General features: G+C 34.8%; 2 protein-coding genes across 3 annotated transcripts; both read right to left on the bottom strand.

The window, feature by feature from the left end:
- Window positions 1-2,439: 2,439 nt before the first annotated feature.
- On the bottom strand, window positions 2,440-5,409 carry LOC131026543 (probable disease resistance RPP8-like protein 4). 2 transcript variants are annotated; one of them, XM_057956430.1, is made up of 2 exons: window positions 2,747-5,409; window positions 2,440-2,626 (listed from the first exon to the last, which is right to left on the bottom strand). In XM_057956430.1, the coding sequence occupies exon 1, from the start codon at window positions 5,377-5,379 to the stop codon at window positions 4,324-4,326; it is 1,056 nt and encodes a 351-aa protein (XP_057812413.1). In that variant the 5' UTR covers window positions 5,380-5,409; the 3' UTR covers window positions 2,440-2,626; window positions 2,747-4,323. The 2 variants fall into 2 exon arrangements, with proteins under 2 accessions (XP_057812413.1, XP_057812412.1); XM_057956429.1 differs by having other exon boundaries at window positions 2,747-5,403.
- Window positions 5,410-7,297: 1,888 nt separating this feature from the next.
- On the bottom strand, window positions 7,298-10,266 carry LOC131026542 (putative late blight resistance protein homolog R1A-10). The gene is made up of 2 exons (XM_057956428.1): window positions 7,637-10,266; window positions 7,298-7,507 (listed from the first exon to the last, which is right to left on the bottom strand). The coding sequence occupies exon 1, from the start codon at window positions 10,264-10,266 to the stop codon at window positions 8,833-8,835; it is 1,434 nt and encodes a 477-aa protein (XP_057812411.1). The 3' UTR covers window positions 7,298-7,507; window positions 7,637-8,832.
- Window positions 10,267-10,668: the final 402 nt, after the last annotated feature.

Below are 10,668 nucleotides of genomic sequence, written 5' to 3'. Positions count from 1 at the left end.
TGTGATATATCTGATTGTGATGTCTTTTACTATATGGCATGTAAATATCATATTTGATAGAATATATTAAAATATATGTAAAAGTTAATAGATTGGTATGATATATTAAGATTATATAAAGTTAATCATAGTTATAATTATGATTTGTATTACGTATACCACAGATAATATACATAATCACTCACATCAATATAATATTTTCAAGCTAATTTAATTAAAAAGAATTGTGTGTTTTGTATTACTGTCGCAGCAAACAAAAAGATTATCCCAACTCGTAATTCAAGGGATAAATTAAATTAAAGGTGCACATGTGAACAAAAAAGAAATGCATGTGATTGCAGATCAACACATAAAACGATATTTTATGCAAATCTTCAGCCAGCTAAGGCTACCCACTATTCTTCAACACTGTATAAAATATTGGCTTCTATACGTCATCTCCTAAGTCAGCTTCCTAGTTTAATTTGTTCCCATATATGTTTTTCTTTTTCTAATATAAATAATATTCATTCAGTGAATGTGGAAAGACATTGCATATTAAGTAAAATTTCAAAATAATCGTAGTATATTTAGAATAATATATAAAATTAGTCATTATTATTACAATACCATTTTATATGCATGTAAATCACAAAACTTTCACAAAAAAACTTGCAAAAATAAAATGTATTTTTATATTTTTCGTGTATTTGTGTAACATTTTGTTTACACGAATGGACAAACGAATCTTAATTATTTTCATGCAGTGATAATAAAGTTTGTAATTTTTTTAAGTAGTTACTTTTTATTAAGGGTGAATTAATATTTTTATACATGAAAAAACAGTTATATTTTATATATTTTGATACTTATAACTAAAATTTAATTTCATAATTAATTATAACTAAGACTTTTTTTTACAATAGGAGAATGGTTATTTGTTACCTCTAATTTCATATGATGGTGTTATAGATAGTGCACCTAACTCAAAGTTTGACTTTCACCTAATCAAAATAAAAGAAAATGGATGAGAGAGAGAAAGTGAGTTTTTTTTTTAATGAGGAGAAAGTGGAAATATAGATTTATTTATTGAGAAAAAAGAGGGCGAAATCTTTAATTTTTAAAGTGGGACGTGGGCTCTCTCCCACATGTCTTTTTCTTTTTTAATTCTATTTTTAAATTGTGCATATTGCCTATTTACATTATTTTATTTCTTACACGTTAGATCCAAATTGATTAAAATCTTGCTATATTGATCTCCTTTACTACTTTGAGAAATCAAGCTGACACGTATAGATTGTGGCGTGACACATAATGCAGGAATCCATACTTCTAATTATTAATTCTAACTTATTAGAGTTGACCAAATAGATGAAATCGACAGAATTTTTCTTTATTGCCTCGCATCACATATATCATTTTCTATTATTTATTCATTTTTTCCTTGTTAACAGTATATTTGATGCAAATAAATTGTAATATCATTAAACATATGAAATTTTCTGGTTTGTTAATCAAGAAATGATTTCATTTACATATATATATACTGTTATTGTGTACTGATTAAAATCAAAATTCTAAGTATAGAAAATAGAGATTTTTTTTGAAGCAAAAGATAGAGAAATTTCAACATTTGCCACATATTATTATAATTTATAAGTGGGTTGGGCTTTGTATGCCCATATAAAAGGTATATAAATTATTGAGATTATCATTTGGGCCTTAATGAAAACATAAGAGATTTCTGGATAACTCTCTCACTATGATGATATGTTACATAAATTATTATGTCTGATTGCATTTTAAGCTTTTTAATATAATCTTCAACACACTTCATTTCTTAACATAATCATTTTGAATAACACAAAAATCAATATCCTCAAAAGTGAATTACATTTTACCGACTGAATTGCACTTCATTGCAAAAGTGACATATTTTTTGGCGGGAGAATGGAGTTCTAATGTGGACAAAATCAAATATAAGTCACGATCTTTAGATTCGTACGTCGACATTGGTGTATTAGAATCTTTCAATACCTCATTTATCCTTATAACTTTTCATATTTTCTCATTTTCGTCTTAAAACCCGTGCCCCCTCCGATCGGAGGGAGTATAAGGTTATTAACGCCTATAAACGAGCTTGACGTGACATTACTGAAATCAAAACAACATCGTTTTGCTCATGGAATATGCTAAAATTAATTGTACAAAGTAAGCACATACGAACGACACATATCCACAAGATACAATACAATGCTCATATAACAAGGTTCCAAAGTTCAGATATCTGTCTTAATTGAACTAATTTTAGTGCCTAATTAAGTGGGAACTCTTAGAAACATATATTAAGAGCATCAAAATTAACTCTAAGCAACCTAAAAAATTAACATATATTGCCAGAATTTGAAATTTTTAATTCATGAGCTATTAAAAAACACATCAACTGATTACACACAATACTAAAACAGAGTGAAAATCATGCATAACACAGAAAGGTTTCATAATCCAACTTACAACAAATTTTGGTTACAAACATAATTAATTAAGCACGCAGGCTTCAGACAACTCACAAATCCTTAAATTCAGACAAACAATGGAAACTATGTGATAACGCCACATCTGACCCCTTCGATCGGCTCTCATTTGCCTGAATATAGAAGATGGAAAATCTCAAACTCTGTGACTATAACAGAAGGTATATATATATATATATATATACATATAGTCATATATATGTTTAAATATATTGCAATGAAGTAAGACTAACCTCGCAGGCAAGTTGTAGAATCACTTGAGCTCAAAAGGAAGTATCAACCATAAGTTTAAAGGAAAACTTGTCTCTTAATTGATTGGCACAAGCGACAGCTAAAGGATTGCACTCGACTAATTCAATGGTCGTGATCCAAGAGTGGTCATACGGCCATTCGAGTTGCTGTAATTTGTAGCAATGCTCCATGCTTAGGGTTCGGAGATCTGGGAAACTTCCACGTTGAGGTCTCCATTGCACCAAATCGGTGTCTTCAATTATAAGTGTAGTAAGTTTCAAGAAACTCCCCAGGGTAATTTCCCACTCTAGGCCTCGAAAGGCATAGCATCTTAATACAAGCATCCCAAGATTTGGCAGCAACGAACCAATGTCATTCATGTACTTCCAAGGATATCCCAACCCACTCAAATGTAACTCTTTGAGACTTGATGGAAACATTGAAAGAGGAATGGTATTAAACTCATACTTCATCTCAGGATTGACAACATGATATTCAAGTCTATCCAAATTCTGAAGTTGTGAGATATAACTCAAGCAACTCAATGAGTTGGTTTCGTCTTCATCATCATAAGGCTTCAACTCCACTTCAATCCGTAATACCTTTAGATTAGGAATTCTTTTGAGAACTTCCCTTGTACAACTGCTTGCACTCACACCAACAAGTATGATGAGCTTGTCCAAGGTAGCATCAGTATTAGGGGTTGGAAGATCCCTTCCCCAAATCTGAATGTGCTCGAGTTCTTGCATATCCCAAATTTGCACAGGCATATATGACTGAACTCCACGCTTTTTAATATTCATATGTCTACCAATAATCAGGAATTGCAAGTGAAAAAGGTTGGATATGGAAGGAGGGAGGTCCCCATTGCAAGTTAGGGCAAGGTACTGAAGACAAACTAGTTTCAAAATTTCAATTGGGATATGATAAAATCGGACATAAGCAGCATCTAGTACCCTGAGCAACTTGAGACCCATGTCAAGTATTGGCACTGGATATGAGTGACAAGGACCAAAACAAAGGAGAGAACGAACAGTAGATGCACAATCACTTTTTATCGAATCACACACTTGTTTGAAGCAAAATAAACTGTTCCAGTGGACACACAATCGACGTTGGTCTCTTATAACATCATCACAACTTTCTAAGACATGCATAAACTTGATTCTACTAGTTTCTTTCTTACACAAGTGCTGCAAGCAAGAATGCACGCGATAACTACTCACCGGAAACTTATAATTTGCTATCTCGAGAACAAGATGATACCGCCTAGAAAGCTTTTTCCAACATTCATTGGAAAGATCTGCAAAACTTTCTTCTCCAATTGGTTCAACAAACCCCTCAGCACTCGACAAACTATTGATCAGGATTGGATGGATATCGATATATGGAGGGAAAGCTCCCATATAAAGAAAAAACATTTTAAAATGTTGGGGTAAGTAGTCATAGCTTGGAAAAAGTACCTCTGATATTTGATTATATGCAGTCACAAAGATCGAACCATGTTGTTTGATGAGCACCTCAGTCCAGTATTCTGGGGTCTTGTCGGCTTTTGATAGGAGCTCTGCAACCGTAACTATCATAAGAGGAAGACCTTCACATTTCTTAGCAATCTTCTTTCCCAGTTCCTCAAGTTGAGGAGGGAAACCCTCCTCACCAAACACTTCTCACCAAGTAATTCATTACTTTCTTCTTCATTTAAAAAGTACATTCTTTCGTACCCATGCCGCGTGAATGTTATTCCCAGTCTACTCGTAAGTAAGAATCGAATCCTTCCAACAATATTCTTTTCTCTTAAGCAATTGGTCAAGCGATTTGCTTCTTTGTCCCAAACATCATCCAACACAATGAGACATCTCACATCCTTCAATCTTTCTCTTAAGACTCCAACTAATTCCTCGCCGTCATGATCACCTCCTTGGGTAAGGATTTTGTGGGCGTTGGGATCCACTTGAGCTAGAACACATCGTAATAGTTCATCAGTTTCGCATTTCCTGCCCACGTTGACCCATGCTCGAAACTCAAAATGGCTCCGAATTGATGGATCTTCAAAAATATGCTTAGCAAGAGTCGTCTTGCCAATGCCCCCCATCCCAATAATCGAATAGGGTTGGTAGTTATATTCATCGAGAAGATTATCTCTGACTTTTTCAATACGATCAGATAATCCAACCATCTTTGAGTTGATTCCACCGTGATCTATTCTTGAGGAGATAGGCTTGCCTTCTTCTTCAGGCATATTCTCCATTTCATTAGTGTATTCCTCCTCCATCATCTTCATCTTCTCGACCAAGCTATCAACACGGTGTTGCAGAGACTGCAGATCTACAGAGAAAGACAAGTGATCTCTCGAGCTCTCGAGTTGTGGAAGAATCTGAGGTAAGATATGGGATTCAAGTAAATCTTCAAATTCCCAAACTGCCTCTTTGATTCGTTCATCTGCAGCATTCACCTTCGTTCTGATCTTGCAGCAGCTGGTGTCGTCCAATTTGAGCAGAACTTTCTGCAATCGATCCATCTCTTCGTAGGCAGGTAGTAAGATTTGTGGAGAGTGGGAAACGAGGGAAATGCGAGACGATTGTAGAATACGCAGAATCGTATTCTTGAGAGAGGTCGCTGCACCATAAGCCGCCATCACTGATATATGAGCTATCAAGGCACAATAGGTGGGGAGAATTTGTGGTGGTGGTGGTGGTGAAGGCGGTGCAAATCAACTGTTTAAAGTTATTTGAAATTGTAGTTAAATGAGATTGGTGACAACGAAGCGCAGTCTGTTGGTAAGATGCTTCACCTCCAACCAATAGGTCGAGGGCTAGAGTGTGAGTAATTTTTCCTTTATTTGAGAAAATAAGTGTAACAAATTTTAAAAAAATAAAAAATAAAAATGAGATTGGTTGTGCCTCTCCATAAATTAAGTCAGCTCTGCACATGTATTGTATTGGTAAATGAAACCACAATGAATGCATTTTATCTCATCCGCTGCTATATTATTTTTAAATTGATGCCATGTGCACGAACCAAGGTAAATTTATGGAAATAAAAATGCTATATTATTATAAATTTTTATAATAATATTATCACGAATTAAAGTGGAAATAAAGAAAAAGAACCTAGGTAAATTATTTATTAATATGTTTTCCAGTAAATAATTGAACTTCATGGTTATACCTTCTTAAAAGAGTTTTGTGTGAGATCATTTCACGAACCAAGTAATTTGATGTAGTACCATAATCGAACAATCTGATAATAATAAATCACAATTATATAGTCTAATGATGGACTTTGATGTAGTATTAATTTTTGTATGTACATCTTCAAGTGGGCCTCAAAGAAAGTGAGTTGAATTTGAGGCCTTTTAACAAGTAAGCAGAATTTAAAAGATAAACAGAGTTGGGCTTTATTGGGCCAAAATTTTGTTTATTATATGGAGAAGCCCAATTGGTGTATGTTAATTCATAGGTAATAGGTAATTAGTTGATAAATGCTTCGGATATTTTATGAATGACAATTAATCAATTATTTTCTTCTTTGAATTTGAATACCCAGATTTATTTCATAGCTAAATCAACAACTCCTACAGTTATTTATTCGACCTTTATACAATGGAAAATAACAAACTTAGCACGATAATTTTGTTCATTCAAACTCAGATACAAATCATGGCTTTTCTGTAGTTATATTGGTTAGTTTCTACTAGGGTTGTAAATGAATCGAATATTTTTGCTCGATTCGAGATTCGATTCGAAATTGTGTTATTCGTATTCGAAATTATTCGATTCGTATTCGATAACAAATATTCGATTCGATTCGATTAGTATTCAAATACTTATATGAAATTATGATATTCGATTCGATTCGATTCGATATTCGCATAGATACATGATTAAATATTTAAATATTATATATATGTATATATGTGTGTGTGTGGAGGGGCTAAAATAAATTATGAACTCATTTTCACCCTTAGATTGTAAATTTTGTGGTGGATTCATCACTTTATTGGATGAATTTAATTTTATATTCATCAATATTTAATTATATATATAAGAATTATAATATTATATAGAAAATATAATAAAAAGAATTATAATATTATATAATAATTGACAATTTTAAAAAGAAAAAATGCAAAGAATCATAATATACATGCATTAAAGTAATTCTCCACAATTTTAAAAGTAAAACTTTACAATTTATAAAATCAAAATTGTAAATTGAAGTCATATATTCTTCCATTACAAGTCGCGCTTCGTCATTGCGATTGTAAACTAATCAAATAATTCGTATTCGATTCGATATTCGAATTTTGATATTCGTATTCGATAAATATTCGATTCGAAATATAAATATTCGATTCGATTCGATTCGGTTAGTATTCAAATACGAATACAAAATTATGATATTCGACTCGATTCGATTCGTTTACAACCCTAGTTTCTACTGAGGGATCTCATTAATTTGAAATATGAAAAGCCAAAAAGTAACTAGTATGTTGCCAGAATCTTAAATTTTTAAGCTATTAAAAAAAAACACAAACTGATTACACACAATATCAAATCAAAGTGAAAATCATGCATAACTCTGAAAAATTAAAATCCTTGAATAAGGGACTAATGCTTTCAAACAAATCCAACTTGCAACAATTTTGGTTACATATTAAACACTATTCAACACTATCCTTAAATTCATACGACAATATGGTAATACAACATCTGAAATTATGGGATAATGAGGCGTCTGACCCCTTCGGCTCTCTCATTTGCCTGAAAATTGATAGATAACAGAAGATAATATATATTTTGAATATCTAAATATAACAAAAACACATCAAATTTAATTCAAGACTACTGTGACATGAATTGATTTGGTTTGTCTGTGAAAAGAAGACTAACCTGTTAGGCAAGTTGCAGAGGTGTAGCTAAGCTCATCAAAAGGAAGAAAAGACCAAAAGTTCAAAGGAAAACTTGTCTTTTAACTGAATGGCACAAGCAGGAGCTGAAGGATTGCAGTCGACTAATTTAATGGTCGTGATCCAAGAGTGATCATATGGCCAATCGAGTTGTTGTAATTTGTAGCAATGCTTCATGCTTAGAAATGCAAGCTCCGGGAAGCTTCCACGTTGAGGTCTCCATTCCACCAAATCGGTGTCTTCAATGTGAAGTTCAATAAGTTTCAAAAAACTCCCCGATTTTATTTCCCACTCTGGGCCTCGAAAGGCATAGCATTCTAATATGAGACTTTCTAGATTTGGCAGCAGTGAGCCAATGTCATTCATGTACTTCCAAGGATATCCCAACCCACTCAAACGTAAATATGTGAGACTTGATGGAAACATTGAAAAAGGAATAGTATTAAACTCATACTTTATCTCGGGATTCCTAACCCGATATTGAAGTGACCACAAATTCTGGAGTTGGGAGATATAACTCAAGCAACTCAATGGGTTGGTTTCATCATCATCATCATACGGCTTCAACTCCACATCAATTGCTAATTCCTCTAAATTAGGAATTCTTTTGAGAACTTCCCTTGTACAACTGTTTGTACTCACACCAATAAGTCTGATGAGTTTGTTCAAGGTAGCATCATCACTAGGGGTTGGTAGGTCGCTTCCCCTGACGTGAATACACTCTAATTCTTGCATGTCCCATATTTGCACTGGCATATATGACTGAACTCCATGCTTTTTAATGAATTCATGTTTTTCAATTATCAAAACTTGAAGTTGAAAAAGGTTGGATATGGAAGGAGGGAGCTCCCCGTTGCATGTTAGGGAAAGGTATCGTAGACAAACTAGTTTCAAAATTTCAATTGGGACATGGTAAAATCGGACTTCAAGAGCATGTAGTACACCGAGCAACTTGAAACCCATGTCATGTATTGGGATTGGATATTGGTGAAAAGGACCATGACAAAGGAGAGAGCGGGCAGTGGATGCACAATCACGTTTTATTGAATCACACACTTGTTTGAAGCAGAATAAACTGGTCCAATGGACACACAATCGGCGTTGGTCTATTGTAGCATCATCACAACTTTGTAAGACATGCAGAAACTTGATCCTACTAGCTTCTACCTTACACAAGTGCTACCAGCAAGAATGCACACGATACGTTGTTTTTAGAGACAAAGATTTTGTTGTGTTACGAACAAGATGATACCCCAAAGAAAGCTCTGCCAAGCAACCATACGTAAACTCTTGAAAATTTTGTTCCCCAATCGGTTGAAAAAACCCCTCAACACTCAACATACTAATGAGCTGGACTGTAAGGATATCACAATATGGAAGGAAAGCTCCCATATAGAGGAAAACCATTTTTAAATGTTGGGGTAAATAGTCATAGGATGGGAGAAATACCTCTGATATTTGATTATATGCATCCACAAAGACTGAGCTATGTCGTTTGACGAATACCTCAGTCCAGTATTCTGGGGTCTTATCGGCTTCTGATAGGAGCTTTGCAACCGTGACTATCATAAGAGGAAGACCTTCACATTTCCACGCAATCTTCTCTCCCAGTTCCTCAAGTTGAATAGGGAAACCCTCTTCGCCAAACACCTTCTCACCGAGTAATTCCTTACTTTCTTCGTCATTCAACAAGCGCACTCTTTGGAACCCACCCTCCTCGAATACTATTTGTTTCCTACTTGTAAGTAAGAATCGAACACTTTCACAAATTTTCTTATCTCGTAAGCAACTTGTCAAGCGATCTATTGCTTGTCCCTCCCAAGCATCATCCAACACGATGAGACATTTCTTATGCTTCAATTTTTCTTTCAATAGTCCAACTAATTCCTCCTCCTCATCATCTCCTTGGGTAAGCATTTGGTAAGCATTGGGATCCGCTTGAGCTAGAATGCATCGTAATAATTCATTGGGTTCGCATTTTCTGCCCACTCTGACCCATGCTCGAAACTCAAAACGGCCCCGAATTGATGGATCTTCAAAAATACGCTTAGCAAGAGTTGTCTTTCCAACACCCGCCATCCCGATAATCGAATAATCTTTACCTCGAAGAAGATCATCTCTGGCTTTTTGAAATTCATAAGATAATCCAACCATATTTGACTTGATTCCTCCAAAATCAATTCTTGAGGAAATAGGCTCGCCTTCTTCTTCAGGCATGTTATCATATTCAATGAGGAACTCCATTATCAACATCTCCACCATCTCGATGAAGTAACCAACACGGTGTTCCAGACTCTGCAGATCTACAGAGAATGACAAGTTGTCTCTCTCGCTTTCGAGCTGTGGAAGAATCTGATGTAAGACATGGGATTCGAGTAAATCTTCGAATTCCCAAACTGCTTCTTTGATTCGTTCATCCACAGCATTCACCTTCGTCCTGATCTTGCAGCAGCTGGTGTCGTCCAATAATAGCAGAATTCTCTGCAAGTGATTCATCTCGAGGTAGGCAGGTAGTAGGATTTGTGGAGAGTGGGAATCGAGAGAAATGCGAGACGATTCTAGAATACGCTGAATCGTATTCTTGAGAGAAGTGGCTGCAGCATAAGCTGCCATGACTTGATTGAAATATGATTGTGGTGGTGGTGGTGGTGGTGGAAGGTGTGAAGGGGGAGGAGTTGGCGACGGCGGTAGGTTGTGGTGATGGAAGGATAAGGATTTTGATGGGCTTTGATGTATTACTTCTTTGTATGTACGTCTTCAGGTGGGCCCCTCAAGGGAATTGAGTTGAATTTTAGGCCTTTTAATAGTTAGGCTGAATTTCAAAGATAAATGGAGTTGGGCCTTAATTGGGCCAAAATTTTGTTTATTAGTATAAGCAAAAGCCCAATTTTGTTATAGCTAAACAATGGAAAATAACAAATTTAACACAATAATTTTGTTCATTCAAACTCACACCAAATCATGGTTTTTCCGACTTTCTTAAGTTTAAGAAGGTATGAATCTTCACCACAGCTT

This window comes from Salvia miltiorrhiza, chromosome 5, assembly GCF_028751815.1.
Source record: "Salvia miltiorrhiza cultivar Shanhuang (shh) chromosome 5, IMPLAD_Smil_shh, whole genome shotgun sequence".
Lineage (NCBI taxonomy): Eukaryota > Viridiplantae > Streptophyta > Magnoliopsida > Lamiales > Lamiaceae > Salvia > Salvia miltiorrhiza.
This window is presented reverse-complemented; position numbering and strand designations above follow the sequence as displayed.

Coding starts and splice junctions, on each gene's coding strand:
- LOC131026543 (XM_057956429.1), bottom strand. CDS start 4,327: ATGATAGTTACGGTTGCAGAGCTCCTATCAAAAGCCGACAAGACCCCA.
- LOC131026542 (XM_057956428.1), bottom strand. CDS start 10,266: ATGGCAGCTTATGCTGCAGCCACTTCTCTCAAGAATACGATTCAGCGT.